Here is a 25,381-nt window from a genome sequence, read left to right on the forward strand (position 1 = left end):
ATAGGATTCCAAGCTCTGTGTTGCTGTTGTTGAGTGAGAACCACCCCTAGTCCTATTGGGATAGCATCTACCGCAATGTTTGTTGGTTTCAGTGGGTCAAAGTAGTACAGGGTGGTGTCCGCAGATAAATGAATCTTTGGACCTACGGACCGATTCTCATTACTCAGCGTTCCAGGCCCATGGGCCGGTTGTCTTGGGTGTGAGTTTGCAAAGAGGTTGGGTGAGACCCGTGAGGTCTGGAATGAATCTCCCACAATAATTCACCATTCCAAGGAAGCTATATACTTCGGAGATGTTGGTGGGCGCTGGGGCTTCCTGCACATCTCAAACCTTTTCTGGGTCTGGCACAACCCCTTCTGCTGAGAAAATATACCCCAAAGAAACTGATTTGCTGTTTGAGAAACCTGAATTTTTCCTTACAGAGAGTTAGTCCTGAGTCTTTGATCCTCTGGAGAACCCCATGGAGGTGGTTGTGATGTTCTTTTACTGATTTGGCATATATCAAAATGTCTTCGTTGACAACTCCTGGCAGGCTGCTGAGCATTTCCTGGATCGTGTAATGGAAGACTTCCGTGGCACTTGAAATGCCAAAATTGAGGTGGCGATACCTCCGCAGTCTAATGTGAGTTGAAAAGGTGGTGATATACCTTGATTCAGGGTAAAGTGGTAGCTGATGAAGTCCAGAGTGGAGGTCGACTTTTGTGCACCACTTCGCTCCGCAGAGCTCCCGGAGGATGTCATCCACTGCGGGGGTCAGGCAGCATTCCCGCTTGATGGAGACGTTAGGAAGTCGCATGTCCACACAGATGCGGAAATCCCCAGGCTGCTTCTGTTTTTTGCAACTACAATCGGCGAGACCCATGTGGTGGGGTCGGTTACCTTTTCGATGATGCCTACATGTTCCAGCTTCTCCAATTCGTCTTCAACTTTTGGCCAAGGTTGAAACGCGATTCGCTGTTGTGTCGTAAGGCTAACAAGCTGTATGAACCTGTCAATGTGCAGTTTTACCTCTTTCCCTCGAAGACAGCTGATGCCTTTATATAGGTCCGTGAATTTGTTGAGGATAGTGGACAGCTCTTCCACTCACACTCTGAGGGCGAAGGATATGAACCCCAGTGCCTCTGATGTCTGCCCACTGACCAGCATGCCTTCTCTACTGTCCGCTATGTAGATGGTGGTGGCAACACTTGCTTCTTTGTGGAACACCAGCAATTTGAAACGCACCTGCAAGGATATGGGGCATATCTGTCCAAACTTGAAGACCCTTACTCTCGCTTTCTCCAGTTCCGGGAGTCTGGCTAGGGCACAATAGTTGTCCGTCGACATCAGTATGATGGACGCCCCTTTGTTGATGGTGGCCACGATGTTGTGAGGCTCTACTCAAAGCTGTCATTGTGCAAGTGGGTGACGAGTGGATTGTGCTGCTCTGACTGCAAAGACTGTATGGACAGTGTACTCCTCCATATCGTCGTCCATATCCTCTGATTTGCCGGGTGCTAGCGGCTGCTTTTACGGTTTCTTTATTGAACTTGTTCTTTTAGGAGCGGCAGACTTTGATGAAATGGTTATATTTGCTGAAGGCAGAGCATCTTTTTCCTTAGCAGGACATTCATTAATCTTGTGGGGAGGACCTCCACAGTATCCACATCCTTTCCACTTTTCTTGTGGATGTTTCTGAGTTGCTGGAGTGGGGCGTGGTTGGACGATGTTGACTGGCTCCATCTTGATAGTTTAGTGGAAGGCGGCTTCCATGTGGGCAGCTCTGGCCTTCCATAGTTCTTGTGACCGCCCTAAGGTTAGAATGCCTTGGAGCGATTTCACGGATTCCTGGAAAATGGTCTCCCTTAATTGTGCCGACAAGCACCCTTGTATGGCTTGGCCCCTTATTTCCTCCTGTTCGTCAAGAGAGCCGCAGGTTCTGGCAAGCTCTTTAAGCCGTACATGGAATGTATCAAGTGATTCCTCTAGTACTTGTCAGGCTTGTCGAAATACAAATCTTTTGTAATCCCTGTTTGTCATCAGTTCAAAATGGGTATTGAGAGCCCTGAGTAGCGTTGCCGATGACTTGGGTGTTGCTTCAAACAAAGTCTCGTATATTTTGTGAATATCCTACGCACCCAGGTGCAACTAGAGGGCTCAGCGTGTTTCCACCACGATGTTGGCGCCCTCGAAGAAGAATTGGATGTGTTCCACCCAGTCTCTCTATTTGGGTGATAGCGCAGACGGCACGTCGTCGACAACAAACTGCTCTATGGAAGGAATGAGTGCCATGGCGATGTGGGGTGCTGCTGGGGCAGGCCAACTCTCAGAAGGCCTCTGGCCTGAGGCGGGGTCACCTCGAGGCACAAACACTGACACCACGTGGAGGGCATGGAGCTGCCACCAGGCGGCGGGAGGCAGTCCTAACTGTTTCTGTGGCACAGTGGAACCGGTCGCCTGCTGCAGGAAGACGTGTGTCCGGGACATGAACGTTTCTGTGGCACTGGAGCAGGCAGCGCCTGTGTGCACTTGAAGTTGAGGCTGATGGTACACAAGCTGCTTCTGAGCCACTCCTTTCCATGGCCCTTGCAACAGTCCTTCCGATGTGTGTACTAGGCCGTGCAGCCTTTGCTAAGTCTCCTTGTATTAGACTGGGGTGTGACCTTGAACGGACCACCCTTCACAGCTCAGACCGGGAGCTCGGTGGACAGGGCTTATACAGCTGGTCCCGAGCAGGAAGCAGCCGGGGCAGACGGTGAAATGCCGTGTGCTGGAAGCAGAACGTACGCAGCACAGCCATCCAGGTCCAGAGGGGGGAGTGGGAGAGGTGGGGGACACCCACCTAGCGCTGTGCTAGATTCTAGCACGCCACGCACTCTGCCTGCACACCGCTGCAGTCCGTCGCCTCAGATGCTGTGAGGCGGCATGGGTGATGCAGCCTGTCCCCGACGGGCTTGATGTGGGCCGCAGGCATCCGACAAGCCAGATACAGGCTGCACGCCTCAATCACATGGCGGACGAATAGCAGCTCTACAATTCTCTGCAGAGTGTCTTCTGGCTGTACCGAGCACACCATAAGATGGGGCTGCGAGGCTGGTTATGTAATGCTGGAGAGCTTTAGAGGAGACGCGCTGTGTGCGGGCACCTCCTGTTGTGCACCCCCGTCATGCTCCCATGGCTGTGCAGCTTTCTTGGCTTTCCGTGCTAGCCCCCTCTTAGCAGGCAGACGGGGCCGGTGTGGTGATCCGGCAGCTAGGTGGCGGTGCAGTCGTCTCTCCCAAGATCGCAGAGGTCTCCATGCTCGCCGTACTCGCGAGGCCGCCGCACCCACTGTGCCCTGGTGAGTGTTTTCTTTAATTGACCGGGCAGTGTCTATCATTAAGGGCTCATTCTTCTCCACTTGCTAGCGGGGTGCCACCTTCATTTGCCCTCTGTGGAAAGTGCAGATGGCAGTGCCACTGGTTGTTACCATCTCGCTGAGCGTTTACCGGGAGGTGCCCCTTATGTCGGGCCACTGGTGAAAGGCGAGGGCAGCTTATGGGTGCCTCATTAACTGGGAGTGTGGCATAGCTGGCGCCTGGTCATACCTTCACAGTAAAGCGCGTTCTCTCCCTCGATGTCGCAGCTTCTCGCTACATTCTCTGCTCTATGTGGTGCGATGTGCCTGCCTCCACAGGGTAGGTGGTGGCGGCAGCCAAGCCGTCGATCACCTCCTCTGGGCAGGCGATAACGGGGGTGCTCGTACAGAGTCGCCCTCCCCTTCTTCCATGGGTGATGGCCGCCGATATCACGGCCTATCGGGTAGGGCGTTAACAGGTCAACCTTTCTATGAGGAATGTTCGGAACTCTTCCTTCAAGCACAGGGGGCAGACCCGCCTCGTCGCCAATGTGGTGTCGTGGGCTCTAGGCCCACATGCTGCTACAAGACTGACGCAGACACGGTGGTTATGGTTAACCAACAGACCACGAGCCCGTGCACTCAGGCCCTTTTATTAACAGGCTCACGTCACTCATGACGCCTGTGAGGGATGCGTGTAGGAGTGCAAGTGTGCCCAATCCCATAGGGGAGTGGCTATTATCTGTGTGCCTGTCGAGACACTAGAACGTGTCTCGCAGGACACAACAGTGACTACCCAATCCATCGCCAGTGCAGTATCGGGTGCAGGTGTCATGGTGCCCTTAGCTAGGGTTGCACATAAAACGCAGAAACACTCTTTAAGTTAATATTGGCACGTGACTAATCCCTGTCAGGGATCTTTTACTTGCTGTCTGGTCTGGCCTGACAGTCACAATGAATTTAGGGGAGGTTTAACTTCTTAGTTACCCCAATTAAATACTAACAACAGAGAGGTTGCGGAGCCCCCACAGAGTTTACTTTTCAGGGTACAGTACCGCAGTGAGACTTGAGCAATGTTAAATCTTGGGATGAGGGCAGTAAATCCCTCCTGCCCCCCCCCCCGCAGTTCCTACGCCTATATCAGCATGCACCGACCCGGCTTGGCAGCTGACAGTAGGGACTGCAATCGATCGGGAATAGTAGGGGGGGGAGCTTTAGGGGTGGGACGGAACTAAATTAAAAATAGTACTTACTTGGGCCGGCCGGCCGCCGCCTCTTCTCCGTCCTCTTCTTCCTGTTTCCGCTGGCTGCTGGAAGGAGCCGGAAGCACCTGGGCTCCTGGGTTCTCCATAGCCAATCGCAACACTGCAATGCAGCGTTGTGATTGGTCTGAGCCACAGCGCTCAGACGGGACTGGGAGCCTTTGCATGTTCCTCACCAGGCTGTGGAAGCCTGGTGTGAAAGATGCAAAGTGCGCAGGACTGTTTGGCCGGCCCGAGTGTGCCAGCCAAGCCGTCATGTGCACTTACGTAGTGCAACCACTTCTCTTCCTGCTCTGGTCAGCCCCACCCGAGAGCCACTCACTTCAATAGGAAAAATAGAATAATACCGATACATTATTATTAGGGCTCCCGGTTTTATGGTATTTATTTTTTTGCCATTTCCGTCTGTATTTATCCATATTTATTTTTTGGGCTTTTTTTCTGTATTTATCCATATTTATTTTTGCCACAAGCAAAAGGCGACGCTACAGCTAGTATTTTTCCACATTTATTTACACCATACTGCCCCACTGAGAGAAACTCGCACTGCCTTCAGCACAACTCAATTGTGCTGCGACTAAATTCAAATTATGCACTAGACAACAGTAAAATGCTGCCTGAAAAAAAGTGAATAACACCCTGGAAAAAGCAAACACTCATAGGGAATGCAAGAATAAGCAAAGCATGTGAACTGTAATCAGAAAAAAACATGGTTACCTTAACGGTTTTAAACTCATTATTCAGAAATCAGTAAGTGATTTTGCCTGAAAAGTTCAAGACCTGGCTACAGGACCAGGAAGGGACCCCTTTCAATGTCCATTGCTTATATCCTTTCAAAATGTATGCAGTTTGGTTTAAAAAAGACCACATCCCCAAACACAGAGCCGCATTTTATAAGCTAAAATAATTAAAAAGTTGAAAACGATCATATTAAACGTTTCCACTCTACCCATCAACCAGGTATTGCAGTCCCTTTAGGAATGGCGCACTTACCCACCCTGGGAAAACATTGTTGTTCAAAGAAAGAAGATAAAAAGAAAGTAGCGCTTTCACTGGCAAACTCTGTAAAGTGGCGCTAATGTGTGTGGGTGTAAATAACAGTCTGGCCTGTCTGCTGTCCACTCTGTATTGCTTTATTTAGGTATTTCACTATTTTTTCTCTCCATTCCGAGGTTTTTCTTTTCAATAGAAAACGGTCAGAAAATGAGGACATTTACAGCCAAAGTGTTCAGCCTTTTTTGGTTCAATTTTACAGGGGAACAAATAAAGAAAAGGAGAGGCAAGAGAGAGTACCTTAAGAGCTGCCTCTTGAAATCAGCACGTAAGCAGGAGCGAGACAGAGACAGAGACAGAAAGAGATGGAGGAATAAAGAGAGGAGGGCAGCCGCCAGAGGCAGGTCAGGAGTAGTGGACACGGTCCTTGCCATGAAGGAAAAGAGACAGCTTATTTTTTCTCCGTTCTCTGCCCTTCCCAGACCGGCTGAGCCTTCCTGCAGCAGAACAAAAGGCAGAGGGGAACCTCTGACTCCAGGCAGGTCAAGTGCAGGGCCATCAGGTAGCGCTTTCGCGTGCTAATGACCCTGCGATAACAGAAGGGAGAGGGGAAATTCCTTTGTCCCCATGTCCCCCCCACTCCAAAATCTGGGGGGGATATATCCCCCGCGTCCCCCACACTTCCTACGCCCATGCAGACGAGCCTGTTGTGTATAATGACTTGAGTGGTCTGTGTAGTGGAAGAGGCGGTAGAGCTGTGAGTGCCGGACGCACGCTACAGATAACGCAGTAACTGTACAATAACCAAACAAAGCACAGTAACCCAACAATAACCAAACCAAACCGTGATGGAGCAAAGAGGCTACAACCAGTTGTCTGCAAATACATGCTGCCAAAACTATGCATGACCTGACACAATTAGTAAAGCAGTGACATGTCATTGGTACCTGCGCAAACGTCTGTGCTAGCATCCAGAAGATGTGGAAAGCTAAGACTCTCACTGACCGTGAACTGAGGAGAAGCTCGTGGCACCCCAAACTCTGCGTTTACGCTACTTTCGTGCGCACCATGAGTGGCACTCTGCCGCCCCGAGCACTTCACAGGTCTTTAAAAGACCATTCGCTTGTTAATGGGGCTTTGTTGGTTGTTGGTTGTTCACCCCTTCTAGAGCCCCTGCATCGCCACTCCGACTATTGCTGAAGAATTAGCACGTTACACAATACTGCCCTGTCAGCTGAAACCCAGAGGCATCGGGTTTTTGCTTGCAGGAATCGGGAGGCGGGAGACTAGCGCGGCAACATTTACTCGTATTTTACCGTTTATAAATACAGACGGAAATATCGATTTCCGTCTGTATTTATATGTATAAATCCGTAAATAGGGAAAACCGGGAGCCCTAATTATTATCATTGTATTTTTCCTATTTAAGTCAGTGGGGCGACGCTCCTGCGCCTTTGCGGAGGAGCCGCCACTGTGGGTGACTGCCTCGCGTGCAGTAAAGGCCTTGTACACATAGAGACCCTCAAGTGTTAGAACTTGGGGAACCTTTTCCGAGCCTCTCTCTGGAGCCACTCTGTGGGGACCCCCGATTCCACTTCTGTGTATCGTCGTGTGTCAGAACTTCCACTTGATGATGCCTGTAATGACCCCCTGTGCTTACGTGTCCGTCCCAACACTCCACTTCAGTTCAGTGTGTGTGTTCGCTGGGCCATGTGCTCGGGTGAGGCGTTGCGGAGTTCCTGCTTTGGGGAAGAGGTATTTATTCATACTACATGTTTGTTAACATGGCTGTTGTAGGAAGGTGGAATCTGACTATCTGCTTACTCCCTTAAATGATTGGTGTGCATAGTAGATGCACTAGTGATTGGATACTGTGGTACCTTATGAGCCCCTAGTATATGGTACCTTAGGTACCTAGGGCATTGGTACTTCACAGGCCTACCAGGGGCTGCAGCATGTATTATGCCACCCCTGGGAAGCATTCACAATCTGACACCACAGGCCTGCTACTGCAGCCTGTGTGAGGTAGTGTTAGCCCTCCTCACTGAGGTATAGGTTCCTATATCTCACCATACACACACATATAAACCTATCAGTCACCCCTCTTGCAGGCCCTAACAATCCTGAGGGCAGGGTGCTTGGTTTACTATGTGAGGGGGTGCTTCTGCATGAGCAGGATCCCTCTGCAGCTGGCAGAGTCTATTCTCTGCTGCTGTTTGTGGATGCGGTAAACCATATACTCTTAAGTGCATTATAACCTCGCGGTAAATGCTAACTTTGGAATGACTGCATCAAAACATGTTGTGTTTGGTGTCAAACAACTTGGAATCATACCCCCACACCAGTAACTGGTGTGGGAGTATGATCCGACCCTTCTAGAGGGGACGACATGTACCCACTGTACTAAACGGCAGAAATCTCATAGAGCCTTGGCATCAAAAAATGGATGCCACCAGCACAGACACTGGGCTGCCCTCCTGCTGCTGACCGAAACTCGCAGTGGAGGAAGCCCAACAAAAGGTATCCTGTCACAGGGAGGTGTCACCACCTCCCAGACAGGATTTAGTGTATTGGGGCTGGGAGGGTGCACTCTTAGAGTGCTTTGAAGTCCTGCACTGGGGGAGCAGTAGGCTCCTCTGTGCATATGCCAGCTCAAACCGGTTCAGGGGCTACCTGCCCCTGCTCTGGCGCAAAACTGGACAAAGGGAAGTGGGTGTACCCACCCACTACCCTGACCCTCCTAGAGGAGTGGTCATAGAGCTAGTCCCTCCCCTATCTTCACTATAAGATACCAAGCATTGCCAATGCAATTCAGATTACCCTGGACGACGCTCTACAAAGAAGAATCCTGGGCCTTCGACGTTCCACTATCTCTGGAAGACTGAAGAATCTCCCTTGGAGTCAAGGAGCGACTCCCCTGCTTGGCAGGCACCAGTAACTTTACTCAACGGATGCAAACTTCCCCGCCGGAGTCCGAAGTCCCTGCGTCCCCTGAAGCGGATTTCCTGACCTCTCGACTGCCATTTTGAGTCCCCAGCGAAGCTGTGGCATCTGGACCCCACGAGTGACGAACAGCAATACCAGGGAACCGTGCACTGATTTCGAGTGCAAACCCTAAACAACGTTCTACGAACTTGTGCTTTGGACCATCTGTAGTCCAAGTTCCTAGGAGGTCTGGTACCGAAAATCAGCGGCCTACCCCGTCCCGAGTGACCGTGGGCTCCTGTGGAACTTTTCCTGCAAAGGCGTCTTCGCGGTTACTTGCCCGTTGGCTAGTGACTCACCCGAAGACTTTCTCATCGACTTCAAGGGCTCTCCTGGTTGCTCCGGGCCTGCCCTCACTTACCCTCGCTGGGTAAGTCCATCAGACCTTGCTGGTCTGCATCATCGTCAATCTTCAGTCCACACGAGACTTGCAGTTGCCAAGGCTTGTTGGCGCCAATCCGGTTGCCGACACCGTCATCAGCTGCAGACGTTGTGGGACACTCCGAATCCAGCTGCTGGTCATCGTCGATCCCTCCTGGACCTCGTGAGCGAAGAGACAAATCACCATCGACGGCCTGAAACAACGCGACATCAGTGGTCATCCATCCTGCTGGCCACCGGTCACTGGCAAGTGACTTTGAATACTGTCTCCTCAACTTTCAGGTCCTCTTCAACTTCAATCCATCTTCGGATTCCAGCGGACACCTCTTCAGTCGTCTCAAGCAGCAAGTCTTCATTGGTCTCCATTGAAAACAGCATCGCGACCCGACACCAAAAGACACCTATGCACCCGGCTTCCCTGGGTGAGGTAACTCGTGCACTCCGGTGCCCAAGTGTGTGTTGGCCCTCGAAATACTTACCCTGTAAGTGGCTTGCTTGTTGACTTCTTCGAAGTGCCTTAAAACTTTAAAATACAAACCGCGACTTGCTCCATTGTAACCTATAGGAAACCCGCAGCTGTGTTTAGACACTGCACGCATCTCCCGTGGGCTTGTTACTTACCTGCTACCACTGCAGTAGTGAAGCCCCAGCGATTCCCAAGGCCCTAGGCTTTGTCATTTTGCAAGTCGAGTTTGTTAACCCATTTTTTTAGTATATGGTCTGGTACGCCCCTAGGGCTACAGCCATATTTGTGCTTAATTTATTGAGAACTGTTGACATTTGAATGTGTATCTGGGTTCTTATCTCATAAAGAGATTATTAGAGTGTATCTAGAAATAAATACATATATATTTGATATATATACCTGTGTGGTGTCCTTTTCATTTGGTAACTCAAGAGATTATAAGGTAAAACAAGCTGCTTTACATTCCTCAGAGACTTAGCCTGAAGGCTGCACTCCACAGCTACCACTAGGATAGCTTTCTTTGAAAGGTTGTCTTAAATCTATCTACCATAAGAGTCGAATTGGACTGGTGCAAGGTGGCCACTATTACTAGTGACCAGCATATGCCAGGCCAACTTCTCACAGCTGTCTCCTGCGAACATTATTTCATTCGTATAGAATCACCACCTTGTGGCACAGGGGGGACCTCGCAGCGCTTGCCAGGTGATAGCCCTGTGTTACATCTTATGAGAAACCGCCTCCTCTCACCTTGGGGGAGATGGGGAGGGATGGGGAGCGCTCCCAAGGAGCCCTTCCTGGAGGGCCGGCCTCGGCTGTACGGGAGAGGGGAGGCCGCCCTGGCGAGATTCGTGCCCGGATTCTTTTGAATGTTGCCACACTCAGAGTTGTGTGCCTAACTCATCGAACCACGTGATCCTGCTTCCGCCACTCTTGCGGGAGAACCTAGGGTGACCAACTGGCATGGGTGCAAATTCAGGACAGTGAGTGTAAAAATTCAGGACAGAAGGTAATTTTTACAGACACATCAGAGGAGGTTGCGCAATATTACATAAGTAAACAGACAACCAACACAGGTACAAGTCAAACTAAGTTTATATTAGATTGATTGCGCCCCTAAACAACAGCGGGGTACCATGCCCTAGGCTCTGGCAGGAGGAGGCCCAGCAAAGGCTGCCACTGCGCAGAGCGCAGCCTGTGCCAGGTGGGGGAGGGGTGGGGGAGCTGCTGCAGCCACTGATCACGGCAGGAGCGCGAGCTGCCCCTGCAGTGAGAGTACAGGACTCCAAGGCTGCTTGCAGGGGGGCAGCTCCCTCCAATGTCTGAAATTACGAACAAAAGGCGTCGGTGAAAGAATTCCTCACGGACAAGAGGCCCAAATAACGGGCAGTCCGTGAAATGTACGGACTGTTGGTCACCCCCCTAGCTTGTGCAGTCCCCGTCCGTTCACCTGGCCTTTCGCGAGTTCCCGGTGCCATCTGACCCGGCTCTGAGCTCCGCCTTTAGAATTCGTTCCCTTCGTGATGTCTGAAGCATGTGACCACCACATGAGGGCTTATTTCGCCCACAGTCTTTCACAGGCCCCACAAGCCCCGGCCTCTGTTTGTGGTTTTAAGGATTCTGTTGTGCAACGAAGACAAAAAAATCCCAAACTACAAATACAGTATTAACTGGAATAATTGGAGAGTCCTGAGGGGTCGGGGGCGGCAGGACGAGGAAGGGAAGGTTCTGACATTGTAGTATTACATTTGGGTTTTCGCAGGCTTGCGTCCGGGCTCACACGAGCATGGAGGGGAGCACTGAACAGGCCCTCACCTCACAAAGAACGTTCCAATGGTGGCCCTTACATGTCATTGGAAGTTTAAAACAATGACTTTGGATAAGCCTCATGAACATAAGCCCTGTACGTGGTATAACGATGTAAAGTCTGGAAAGCTTCAGCAGAAGGGAGCCCTCCCCCCCCCCCCACACCCCTCACAGACTATCGCTGCTCCACACCGCAATAAGGTCTTCAGCTTCCCTCTTGCCTTCACCCCTGTCTTTATTCTTCTCTTAGGTCTTTGCGTCCCCTCCGCCCGGTTGTTGGAAATGTTTGAGAAACAGAGGTTTCAGCGAGTTAGGAGAAGCGAACTGTGTTTTTATTACCAAAGAATTAAGCCGTCCACGGGCTCTTCAGGGATGGGCTTCATGGCTTTGCTTCCAGTACTTGTACTACTTTTGGGGGCCACGTCTGGAGTATTGTTTTCAGTTCTGCACTCTATTGTTTCCTGAGCTGGAGACCTCCTTTGGTGAACTGCGCTCAGTTCTGGAGAGCTCCTTTGGTGAACTGCGCTCAGTTCTGGAGAGCTCTGGAGAGCTCCTTGGGTGAACTGCGCTCAGTTCTGGAGAGCTCCTTGGGTGAACTGCGCTCAGTTCTGGAGACCTCCTTTGGTGAACTGCGCTCAGTTCTGGAGACCTCCTTTGGTGAACTGTGCTCAGTTCTGGAGAGCTCCTTTGGTGAAGTGCGCTCAGTTCTGGAGAGCTCCTTTGGTGAAGTGCGCTCAGTTCTGGAGAGCTCCTTTGGTGAACTGCGCTCAGTTCTGGAGAGCTCCGGAGACCTCCTTGGGTGAACTGCGCTCAGTTCTGGAGAGCTCCTTGGGTGAACTGTGCTCAGTTCTGGAGACCTCCTTTGGTGAACTGCGCTCAGTACTGGAGAGCTCCTTTGGTGAACTGCGCTCAGTACTGGAGAGCTCCTTTGGTGAACTGCGCTCAGTACTGGAGAGCTCCTTTGGTAAACTGCGCTCAGTTCTGGAGAGCTCCTTTGGTGAACTGCGCTCAGTTCTGGAGAGCTCCTTTGGTGAAGTGCGCTCAGTTCTGGAGAGCTCCTTTGGTGAAGTGCACTCAGTTCTGGAGAGCTCCTTTGGTGAAGTGCGCTCAGTTCTGGAGAGCTCCTTTGGTGAACTGCGCTCAGTTCTGGAGAGCTCCGGAGACCTCCTTGGGTGAACTGCGCTCAGTTCTGGAGAGCTCCTTGGGTGAACTGTGCTCAGTTCTGGAGACCTCCTTTGGTGAACTGCGCCCAGTTCTGGAGAGCTCTTTTGGTGAACTGCGCTCAGTACTGGAGAGCTCCTTTGGTGAACAGCGCTCAGTTCTGGAGAGCTCCTTTGGTGAACTGCGCTCAGTTCTGGAGAGCTCCTTTAGTGAACTGCGCTCAGTTCTGGAGAGCTCCTTGGGTGAACTGCGCTCAGTTCTGGAGAGCTCCTTTGGTGAACAGTTCTCAGTTCTTGAGAGCTCATTTGGCGTCCTTAAGCCAGTTGTGAGGACCGGTCCTGGGATTCGCCACCGCCACGTTGTGTCCAATCCGGGAAGCCTGCTTTGGCTCATTGTCTTTAATCTTCCTGCCACCTTTGCTGCGTTGTAGCCACCTGTGGGGTCTTTTGTCACGTTCTGGAAGCCACCTTTGGCTATTAAGTTTAGCTCTTTAGACTTTGTTGACCTGTTGTATCCAAATGTGGAAACCACCTTTGCCGCATGGTTTCTGATGGTTACTTCTAACCGGACAGAGTGGAGCCGCATAGAAGGGAAACTTCTGAGCGCCAATGTCCGTTCCTTTCTTTCTGTGCCTTTGAGTGCAGATCCGGAGTTTTGCCCCCTCTTTTATCAGTATTGAAGAGTCTTTTCAAATTCCACTCCAGTGTGCAAGGGAACAATGCCCCCACCCAAAGGTACAGGGTTTAAAGCCACCCAAAACCTCTCATGACTGTCGAATACAGATGGTGATAACAGACCTGCACAAGGAGTGCCTTTGGTGTTTGAGCTGGGGGCGCGACTCCAAGTCGTACCTCCATGCACCTGAATGCCGTCCTGGACTGTGAAACAAAGCTGTAAGTCGCCAAACATCTAAAGAAGGAACGGACCTTGAGTTACCTTCAGCGTATCTGTGCTCAGCACCATCTGAGCCCATGGAGCCCACCTCATGGTCTGCACGAACTCCAGCGCCAACTTCCAGTCCAGTTCCAAGATCTGTGCTGGTCTCTTTTCATCAACACTGGTCCTGATGGTGCTGGAGTGCGATCCGGTCCTGACTTCGATGTCCAACTCTGAGCCAGATCTGTCTCGACCCCAACAGAGGTCACGGTTCGACTCCACTCCAGCCCACCCGGTTCTACAGCCTGATTCAGACAGTACACTCCCACTACCGCGGAGCCGTCTCCCGAGGCTCCATCAGCTTTGTGCTTCCGATTCTGACCAGAGTTTACCATCACTCAAGGATGACAATGTGTTGGAAATCTGCTTTTTTCTGCATGGTCCCCCTGGATTTTTCACCTTTTACTGTGCACTATATTTTTCCTGGAATTAGAACTCTGTCCAGTTTAACCCTGCTAAGCAGTAGTGAAGTGTCTGTGCTCCCTCATTAAACCTCGAATTAGCAAACTCCTAACCGGTATATTTAACTTCGTTATAAGTCCCTAGTATATGGTACAAAGTATGCCAGTCCCCCAATGTGCCATCCACTACAGTGGCAGTGCAACCTTGGCTTCAGGCCTACCACGGTAGCCGGATTGTAACAGTGCAAAAGTTGCACTGTGACATGTGAAAATAAACCCTCTGACAGTTAAAAACCTTCCTTTTAAATACTAGTGAGTCACCCCTGCGCGAGCCCAGTAGGCACAAAGTAGGGTGCATGGTATTTAAAAGTGAGACAGAAATAGAAAAATTAATATTGCCAGGTCCCTACCGTAACAAATCCCTTAACGACATTTTCACTGTGGCCGGCCTTGCAAACCAGAGTTCGGATTGAAATAATAATACTGTATCTCGGGAGTGGGACCAGCTAGACCCCTTTTGGTGGGTTTCTTTTCTAGAAATGCTCATTCATCTTTAGGACGTGTCGCCTAGTAGTCGTAGAACTGCCTAGAAGTCGATTGCACCTTGATAATGTCTGGGTTATACTTTACACTCCGGGCAGTGGCTCCAAAAGGCGAGGTAGGAGAACAGCTTTATGGCACTACCAGTAGGTGGACAAAAGTACTAGAATAGCCCAGCTACTGCCTTTTTATTAGATGACGGGGAGGTGTTCCAGAGTCAACATGCTGGTTAGCAGGACCCCCGAAAGTCCATGCACCGTTCCTGTTCAGACTCTTAACTACGGCTCAAGGCATGTCACTGGTTAAGGCAGATATCTTTACAGTCGCTCAAAATTAAGATGGCGGCAGCTAACTAAAATTAGTGCTGGCCACAAAAGTAAAAGGTGCACTTCCATATACCGGTACATGATATCATGTGTTCCACCAATGGCCAGAGTGGTAAGAAGGAGGGCAAATGGGCGTAATAAGTGCACATTTATGAACAGTAGGATACTTCCTCAGTGTCATGACTAGTCAGTGGCTGACAGCTGTATCAGACTGCTGGATTGGCTGCTTCCGATTGGCGGATTTCCTTCATAAGAAAAAAACCCAGTTTTTTTACCCAGCCCATCATCTCTACCACTCGCCAGCAGTAGGCGTTGCAGAATGTTGCTTTGTTATGTGATGTCATCGGGGCCTTTAAGCAGTATTATAACAATGCATCTAGCACAAGTTCTGGATACCACGTGATGAAGCACATCGTAGTTGACGAAGCTTCTTCGGCTTCCAGCCAGCAGCACGATGCCCTGTGATTTCAAGTAGGGGAATTGAGAAGGTGTTGGTGAATCAAACATTAGCTAGCATTCGTGCCAAGAATTTTCAATTCTATTAAGGACATGGAGGCGAGGATTATGCTATCTCTTTCTTTACTGTCGTAATACAGCAGCCAAATAAAACATTCAATTAGTTATCATAAACTACATTGTCCATGATGCTTTGCATTGGTAACGCCCCTTTGGCCCTCCGTAAGAGCCCTGAGTGCAATCCCATCATCCTCTTTCTTTGCTCGAACTGCAGAAGTCCACAAGTCAACAAATAGCTTCATAACATCCTCCAACATGGAAGTTAACACGGAACCAGGATCCAACCGTACTCTTCAAAATGGAAGAACTTCTTATTCAGACTTCTTGTCTGCTCCTAGGAAAAAATATATGAACAACCCGTAATATCTGCGTTTTAGAGAATATCAACATTCCATTATCAGCGGGTGGGTAGCATGAACAATAACTTTGTACATAGCCGGGTGGGATAATCCTCGCCTCCGTGTCCTTAATAGAATTGAAAATTCTTGGCGCGAATGCTAGCAAATGTTTGATTCTATTACAGGACCGAAGGCTTCGGATTATGCTAGTTTAACGCTTTATTAAATACCACAGATGTTATATCTCCCACCGGCTTATAATAATATTGTTTGAAAGTAGATTTTGAAGACCAATCAGCATAATATCTTGAATTTTAGATCCTAACATATAAGATTTCGACACCATGGCACCACGCACTGAATCTGCACCAAATCTCTGAATGTCAATACCAGCTTCGTTCATAACGTATCGATGCCATCTAGCAATAGTTGCAGCCGACACTGGCTTGAAAGGTGTTTGCACCGCAATAAGCAGTTGGTTAGAACCCTCTGGTCTCAACAAACGGGTACATTCTTCATATGTTTTTAAACATTGCACCACACGTAACTTGTCATTAGTGGGAAAAGCATTGTAATCAATACGCCTAGATAGAGTTTTTGTACGACCTGTGATAGTAAAAGAAACTCCTTCCGGAGTAAATACTCTACCTGTAATGTCCAAGGCCCGCACGTCTGAAGAACGCCTGCATGCCGACAGACATAGAAGCATTGCCAATTTGGCAAATAACTGCCTCCTGGATAGAAGATTAATCACCGGCCAGCTGTTAAGTAAAGAAATGACTTGCGAGACATCCCATAAGCCCGAATACTTCGGTTTAGGAGGGTTCGCTACTCTTATGCCCGTAAGAAGTTTACATATCACCGGGTGCATACCAACAGGTTTCCCGTCTACTTGATTATGGCCTGCCGATATGGCTGATCTAAAGTTATTCACTGACCGGTAGGCCAAACCCCCGGCTGCTCTGTCAGAAAGGAAATTTACAATGTGGGATAGGTCTGCCCCCACGGGATCCAAGTGCCATTCCAGGCACCAACCCATCCAGACCTTCCATGCTGAAGAGTATCGTTTTCTGGTGGACGGAGCCCAAGCTTGCTTGATGAAGTTGCAGCCATCTCCGAAAATCCCGGCATTTCCCACTGCTGCCGGAAAGCCTCCATGCCATCAGGGACAGCCTCCCTGCTTGGAGTAAGGGATGTTGTTCCCCGTGAGGTCCCAGCAATAGGGACTCCGACCAAGTAAGCATCCTGGGAAGGTCGCAGCTCATCTCTAATAGTACCGGAAACCAGGGTTGCGACTTCCATAGAGGTGTCACAAGAATCACCTCCGCCTGCTGTTTGTAAATGTGTGACGTGACTCTGGGTGTTAAGAGGAACGGAGGGAACGCATAATTCAAAGTTCCCGACCAGTGCTGAAGGAATGCGTCGGTCGCCTTCGCTGCTGGATCCGGCCTCCAACTGTAAAATAGAAGGAGCTGCCGGTTCAGTCTGGACGCAAACAAATCCGTCTGGCATTGACCCCAAAGGTTCTGTAACCACTGGAACATACTGGTTTAGCTGCCAATAGCTGTAATCCCTGAGGTATCTCGAGTTCCATTCCGCTAAAAGGTTGGACTGGCCCGGAATGTATTCCGCTATAACCGTGATCTGACGATTCAGGCAATAATGCCAAAAATCCTTGGCGATCTCTACTAGAAGAGACGACCTCGTTCCTCCAAGCTTGTTTATGTACCTCACCGCTGAGATGTTGTCCATCCTCAGAAGGATGCAACAAGAGCTCAAGCTTGGGAGACAGAGTTCGAATCGCGAAAGAACCCGCTAGGAGTTCCAGACAATTTATGTGTAATGAAAGTTCTTGGGGTGACCATCTTCCTCCTGTGGAGATATCTCTACAACGCGCTCCCCAACCCCAACGACTGGCGTCGGATTCGATGACTACTTCGGGTTGTGAACCGAAAATCGCTCTGCCGTTCCACGCTTCCACGTGGCCCAGCCACCACTGCATCTCTTCCCTTACCTCTTGGGATAGCTGAACCAAGTCCGTGTACGTTAGACCCTTCTGCAGATGTTGGATCTTTAGCCTCTGTAATGCTCTGTAATGCAGTGGCCCTGGGAAAATCGCCTGAATTGATGACGCTAGTAAACCTACTATCCGGGCTATAACTCGGAGAGACACTGTCTGTTTGCTGAGAAGAGCAGTAATCTCCTTCTTGAGATCCCTGAGCTTTGTGTTGGGGAATCTCAATTGTGCTGTCTGGTAGTCTATCACAAACCCCAGAAATTCTGTCACCTGTGCAGGGACTAGTGCCGACTTGGCGTGGTTGATTACAAACCCGAGACTCTGTAACAAAGACATCGTCATGTGAAGATGCTGAGCCACCAGTTCCTGGCTCTGTGCCATGATCAGAATGTCGTCCAGATAAATAATCTTGCGCACACCCTGCTCCCGCAGGTGGGCCACCACTGGCTTCATCACCTTGGTGAAACACCAAGGAGCTGAGGAAAGCCCGAAAGGAAGGGCCGAATACTCGAACCACCGACCTTTCCATTGAAATTGAAGGAAACGGCGGTGCAGAGGAAAAATGGGAATGGACAGGTAAGCATCCTTGAGGTCCAATCTGACCATCCAATCCCCCTGCTTCAGCAGATCCGTCAGAAAATGGATACCCTCCATTTTGAAATGTTTGTAAATCAGGTAATGATTGAACTCCCTCAAATTTAAAACCAGTCTGTGTCCACCCCCCTTCTTCTGGACTAAAAAGACATTGCTGCAAAAACCGTGAGGTTTGCCGTCGCGTGGCGCAATCGCGTGTTTGTGCAGCAATTCTGCTATTTCGGAGTCTATAAAACAGTTTTCTTGGTGGGAAAAATGGAGAGGTTTGGGGAATGCGACCTGTCATGGGGAGTCGTAGAATTCCAATTGAAAACCCTGGACTGTTTGAAGTACCCACGCATCCTGCGTTATGATTCGCCAATTTTGAACAAAGAATTGCGTTCGACCCCCCCCCAATGGAAGTAGAGAAACTTCTGACAGGCTTACCTGAGGAATTTTGTGCTTGGAATCCAGCTCTGTTTCCCCCTCCATGGAAACGGCGCTTGTTGAAACGTCGACGAGTGGGGTAGAAGGTGCCTCCTCTAGTTGAGTCCCAATCACCTCTACCTCGACCATAGTCACCTCTGGGGGGACCCTAGTTATATCCACGGCCTGACGAGCGTCCCCTGACTCGTCCGGCCCTGTTAAAAAGGCCTTGCTGAATACGCGCTTGATCCATGACTGCGCCTTATCCAGGGAGGTGAATCTCCCTACGTACTTTGATACATCTTTAACAAAGCGGTCTCCGAAGAGATTACCCTCTGCCAGGGGACCGGTGTTCCGCTGTAGCGAGATCTGCCAGGTTGGCATCTATGCGCAAAAGTAGAGACTTGCGTCTTTCGGTTGAAATGGCGCAATTTGCATTTCCTAAGAGGCAAATTGCCCTTTGAGTACAACCGGCTAGGATATCCGGGTCAACTGGTGTCGCAGCTTCCTTTGCCACCAGGGCCATTTCCAGAATTTTTGCAAACTGACCCACCACGTCGAGAAGTTTATCCTGACAGCCGCGCCAAGCGCAGTCAATCCCCTTCTTGGGTACTTTAGCAAACTGTTTCAGAAAGGTGAGGAGACTGACGTCTATTTCTGGAGTCTCTGCTACCTTGTCTGGGACATCTGGCCGCGGGCATTCGGACCTGAGTCAGTTACGGACCTCCTTGTCAAAACCTATCCGAAGGTTCTCATGAAGATACTCCGTGACCTCTGGCGCCGTAGCCCAGTCTGCAGATCTGGGGTGTACAATGTCACTAGGATTGAAGGTAAAAGGTGTATTAGTTACGCTCTCCAGAGCGACGGAAGACGCCTTCTTCGCTTTCTTTCTAGGAGGGAGCTCTTCGTCCGAAGTGGTAGTATCGGTATCGGTGCTGGTGCTATCGTTATCGGGGTATATTCTTTGCTTACTCTTTGCTTTGCCCCCAGTCGAATATTCATGCTCCCCCCGTCGGAGCAGGAGGTAATTAGTTAAACGCGCTAGCGTGTGGCCACTGCTTTTCCTTGCCTGACGGTGGTGGAGTACCCTTCGCTTTATCTTTAGTGAAACCATACCTTTTAGCAAAACTTTCAAGCTGCTTAGTGATAGGTTTAAGAGCAGCCGTTAAAGCTAGTTGCACAGTGCTGGGTACTGTGCTCTCAACGGCCTTATTGACCGGGGATTGGACGGACGCGTCCAGAGCCTCCACAATATTGTCCTCCAGTACAGTCTCCTGCTGTCCCTCATAATACACCTCTTGGTCATCTTCATATCCCACCCAGTCATCCATTTCTATTATAAGACTGTGGTGAGGTATACAGATATAATATTAAATGCAATCTGTATTAGTCAATCGATAATGGGGGGGGGGCAGCCCACTTTGCACACTGTAGCAGAGATGACCACCAGAAACTGTACCTGGCCCCCTCAGCAAAGCTGTAATCAACAATTGTTCAGCCCACCAGGGCGTAGGAGCCAGGAAAGTTCTTCACAGGAGCGTGTGCCACTCCCTAAGGCTGGTATTATTACAGCCTAACCAGGCGTTGTGTCCACCACCGAGCTTTCACCTTAATCGCGGTGAAATTGCACTAGGGGAAACGAGCGCGGCGTGTGCAGCCCAACGCGAGCCCAAAAGGAGCCCAATGGGCTCGCTTGTGAAGCACACGCCCACCTCGAACCACTCTGCTCCTGCGTAGTGCTCGGGCGACAAGGGGAGCCCAGAGCACTCTAGCGCTCAACGCACGGTCGGAAAAACTACCATAAACGACCACACAAGCGGTCCGGTACACGCGCGCGACTCGCGCGCTTAACCGAGCATAGCGGATCAACTCCGAGACACGCTGGGCGCCAAAAGACAAAGTCCCGTCACAGCGCGCGACTTGCGCTCAACTCCTAACAAAGTAAGCAAACTTTCTACATGAATAAATTTGTGCATGCAATCAAGGATAATAACATGCAATTACTAATATGGCGTCATACACCAGAGCGGTAAATAAAACAAAGCAATGACATTAATGATCAGAGCAATAGATGGGGCATTTATCTCATGCTGTGAGCAGCAAAGAAAGAGGATGATGGGATTGCACTCAGGGCTCTTATGGAGGGCCAAAGGGGGCGTTACCAATGCAAAGCATCATGGACAATGTAGTTTATGATAACTAATTGAATGTTTTATTTGGCTGCTGTATTACGACAGTAAAGAAAGAGATAGCATAATCCGAAGCCTCTGGTCCTGTAATAGAATCTACTAAACTTGTGCTTGTCCGGTAGTTTCTGTGGCAGGTGTGGTTGTAGGTTCTGCAGGGTCTAAGGCCATAAGGCCCATAGTCACAGAGGCCATGTCTACAGAGGGGGAATCAGTACATTTAGGAGAAACGTTAGCTGCACCTGTATCTTGATATCCTCCAGCAAGAAGCAGTGTGGTGGAAGAATGACAGCAGGGGTCTGTAGTGGATGTAAGGGACTTCTCTGGAGTCCCCCTTTGTGGTAAAAGTCAACCTCCAAAGAGAGCAAGGGGTCATTTATAGAGAGGTGGGTGGACCTGGCCTCCGCGCCCTTGGTAGAGGACTGCCTGCTTCCTTGGACCATCCACCATAACAGATCCCTACCAGCGTAGTGGCATGTGCTCCTGCAGCTGTCGTGGATTCATTGAAGGTATGGCAGAACGTCATGTGGGCGCCATTTTATTTTGGCCCCCACTAGGAATTATTTTTGTCTTTCTGAGCCAAACTCCGAAGAGGAACGCATGATTCAGAAGAACAAAAAAGCAATGGCCCTGACATGCAGGGAGTTTATTCCTGCATATCAGGGCCATGGTGCCTTTCACATGCCTGCGGCCGCCGTGCCTTGGTCGAGGGTTTCCACTGGTGGAGCTAACTAAGGATCCGCTGGCAGCCATTCTCTGACTGCGGCGGGGCAACTGCAGGGTCGGTGGGTGGGGGGGAACATCCCCCTACCTCTATAAGAGGCCCCACATTTATTGTGTCTTTAGCCCTTGAGCTCTACATAAGAAGTAGGTGACAGGTGATTTTATTGAATGCTTTTAAATCTGTCGATAATATATTGGCCAAAACAAAAACAAAATGGTTGCGCAATATATATTGGCAAATTTCTCCAATACTAAAATGCAGAGGAAGACGCATGTCGTTGAGTAAGAGAAAGCGGACATTCGCACTCATTCAGCAACATCGGTAAGAGGGGAGGGGTTTCCTCAAGCCTCTTGTTGGCTCCAGATGGCCTCTCTGACGTCTGTCTACCTGGGGGGAGGGTAGGTCTGTTGTATGTTTAGGGGCTTGGTTTGCTTTAGAGATTTGACCGTTTTGGGGGTGGGATTCGTGAAACTCTAGTCTCCTAATAGTGTTTTGTTTTCCTGTGTTACAGGCATCTCTGGAGGAAGAGGGGGTGACCCTAGAGGCGATCTTGTGCACCCACAAACACTGGTAAGATAAAAGTGTAACTTTTGAGGACTTGACTATGCTTTGGGGGTCTGCCTTTGGTGGTGATGTGCTCAGACACTGGGAGTGGGTTCAATGACACGATCAGGTTCTGACGTTGCTCGCTTCCTAGAGCTCCAGGCTACACCTTGTAGCCTCACCTGGGAGACAGAAGCTACCGGGGTCAAGAATGCAGTTCATACAGGCCGCATAATAATTCCCATACAATGCTTTACACTTTTACTCTCTAATGAAATAAATCTGCTGCAGGTCATGTTCATCACCCAGTGCCGCACCAGTCCACAACAATGGAATCCCCATTTCCAACTGGCAGGCATGGAATGACTGAAGAGATCTGCTGCATGCTGCTGACCAATGGCAGACTTTAATTCAATCCACCACTGCAGGTCCCAACCCTCTACGTGCTATGACCGCTTCTTGATATCTCCGAATGACAGTCAGATAAGGATGCTATTAGCAAAGTCCATCCCAGTATATCTCTGCTCCATACCTTCCTCTAACCTATGTCTGCTCAAGAACATAAGCTTTAAATAAAATATTTTAGCATAAACAACCCAGTGCAGTTGTGTTAAGTGGACCATGATCATTAGAAATTCCTTAAGGAGACATGCAGAGCTGTATAAAGCTATCAGCATGCTGAAAACCATAAACTGCGTGCCTCTCTCACACCTCTTCATCCACCCCACTGCTAAGGGGTGAAAACCATAAACTGCGTGCCTCTCTCACACCTCTTCATCCACCCCACTGCTAAGGGCTGAAAACCATAAACTGCGTGCCTCTCTCACACCTCTTCATCCACCCCACTGCTAAGGGATAAACCATAAACTGCGTGCCTCTCTCACACCTCTTCATCCACCCCACTGCTAAGGGGTGAAAACCATAAACTGCGTGCCTCTCTCACACCTCTTCATCCACCCCACTGCTAAGGGATGAAAACCATAAACTGCGTGCCTCTCTCACACCTCTTCATCCACCCCACTGCTAAGGGATAAACCATAAACTGCGTGCCTCTCTCACACCTCTTCATCCACCCCACTGCTAAGGGATAAACCATAAACTGCGTGCCTCTCTCACACCTCTTCATCCACCCCACTGCTAAGGGGTGAAAACCATAAACTGCGTGCCTCTCTCACACCTGTTCATCCACCCCACTGCTAAGGGATAAACCATAAACTGCGTGCCTCTCTCACACCTCTTCATCCACCCCACTGCTAAGGGGTGAAAACCATAAACTGCGTGCCTCTCTCACACCTCTTCATCCACCCCACTGCTAAGGGATGAAAACCATAAACTGCGTGCCTCTCTCACACCTCTTCATCCACCCCACTGCTAAGGGGTGAAAACCATAAACTGCGAGACTCTCTCACACCTCTTCATCCACCCCACTGCTAAGGGCTGAAAACCATAACCTGCGAGCCTCTCTCACACCTCTTCATCCACCCCACTGCTAAGGGCTGAAAACCGTAAACTGCGAGCCTCTCTCACACCTCTTCATCCACCCCACTGCTAAGGGCTGAAAACCGTAAACTGCGAGCCTCTCTCACACCTCTTCATCCACCCCACTGCTAAGGGATGAAAACCATAAACTGCGTGCCTCTCTCACACCTCTTCATCCACCCCACTGCTAAGGGGTGAAAACCATAAACTGCGTGCCTCTCTCACACCTCTTCATCCACCCCACTGCTAAGGGCTGAAAACCATAAACTGCGTGCCTCTCTCACACCTCTTCATCCACCCCACTGCTAAGGGGTGAAAACCATAAACTGCGTGCCTCTCTCACACCTCTTCATCCACCCCACTGCTAAGGGGTGAAAACCATAAACTGCGTGCCTCTCTCACACCTCTTCATCCACCCCACTGCTAAGGGCTGAAAACCATAAACTGCGTGCCTCTCTCACACCTCTTCATCCACCCCACTGCTAAGGGATGAAAACCATAAACTGCGTGCCTCTCTCACACCTCTTCATCCACCCCACTGCTAAGGGATGAAAACAAAAAACTGTGTGCCTCTCTCACACCTCTTCATCCACCCCACTGCTAAGGGGTGAAAACCATAAACTGCGTGCCTCTCTCACACCTCTTCATCCACCCCACTGCTAAGGGGTGAAAACCATAAACTGCGTGCCTCTCTCACACCTCTTCATCCACCCCACTGCTAAGGGGTGAAAACCATAAACTGCGTGCCTCTCTCACACCTCTTCATCCACCCCACTGCTAAGGGCTGAAAAACATAAACTGCGTGCCTCTCTCACACCTCTTCATCCACCCCACTGCTAAGGGATGAAAACCATAAACTGTGTGCCTCTCTCACACCTCTTCATCCACCCCACTGCTAAGGGGTGAAAACCATAAACTGCGTGCCTCTCTCACACCTCTTCATCCACCCCACTGCTAAGGGATGAAAACCATAAACTGCGTGCCTCTCTCACAGCTCTTCATCCACCCCACTGCTAAGGGGTGAAAACCATAAACTGCGTGCCTCTCTCACACCTCTTCATCCACCCCACTGCTAAGGGATGAAAACCATAAACTGCGTGCCTCTCTCACACCTCTTCATCCACCCCACTGCTAAGGGGTGAAAACCATAAACTGCGTGCCTCTCTCACACCTCTTCATCCACCCCACTGCTAAGGGGTGAAAACCATAAACTGTGTGCCTCTCTCACACCTCTTCATCCACCCCACTGCTAAGGGCTGAAAACCATAAACTGCGTGCCTCTCTCACACCTCTTCATCCACCCCACTGCTAAGGGGTGAAAACCAAAAACTGCGTGCCTCTCTCACACCTCTTCATCCACCCCACTGTTAAGCTCTGCAGGGCCGGACTGGGAACTGAAACTGGCCCTGGCAAACTGCTCAGCCGGCCCTCCCTGGGGTGAGGAGGAGTGCAGCCGAGCAGCTTGCGAGGGACGGTTTGGGCCGATTTTGTTACAGGGGGCCAATATTGCCGACCCCCGGTAACAAAAACGGCCCCCCCAGGGGCCCAAAACCGGCCCCCAACCTAGTGGCCTACCGGGGCAATGCCCAGTGCCCGCTATGGCCAATCCGGCCCTGAAGCTCTGCATCCCATAACATGATAACCACAGCACCATGATCATCACACACAACATTAAAACTCTTCCCACATAGGATCAAAACAAAAACAAGCATTGGCATAGCCAATAGGTCTCGCCTTTGGGACCTTATAAGTGTTTAGCCATGCAACAGTTGCATACCTAAACACTTATAAGGTCCAAAAGCGAGACCTATTGGCTATGCCAATGCTTGTTTTAACTGCTGCAATCTATTGAAGCCTCACGGAGAACATCAAAGCGGCTGCGAAAGTGATCGCCATCGTGATCAAACATCAAAGCGGCCGCGAAAGTGAAAGTAATCGCGGTAAAGCGCGACGCCCATGCACTGTAGCTCTAGGCTGGCCTGGTAGCACTTTTTGGAGAACTAGCAAAA

At 50.1% G+C, this 25,381-nt stretch overlaps 1 protein-coding gene across 2 annotated transcripts in view; it reads left to right on the forward strand.

Annotated features, from left to right (window-relative positions):
- LOC146859348 (putative thioesterase PNKD) overlaps positions 1–25,381 on the forward strand; it is a 234,905-nt gene that overhangs the window by 162,665 nt on the left and 46,859 nt on the right. For both annotated transcript variants that reach the window (XM_085650025.1, XM_085650026.1), the window contains exon 4: positions 21,862–21,920. In XM_085650025.1, coding sequence (XP_085506151.1) covers positions 21,862–21,920 — 59 coding nt within the window. The remainder of the gene's footprint in view (positions 1–21,861; positions 21,921–25,381) is intronic.

This window comes from Triturus cristatus, chromosome 3_2 (assembly GCF_964204655.1).
Source record: "Triturus cristatus chromosome 3_2, aTriCri1.1, whole genome shotgun sequence".
Taxonomy (NCBI): Eukaryota; Metazoa; Chordata; class Amphibia; order Caudata; family Salamandridae; genus Triturus; species Triturus cristatus.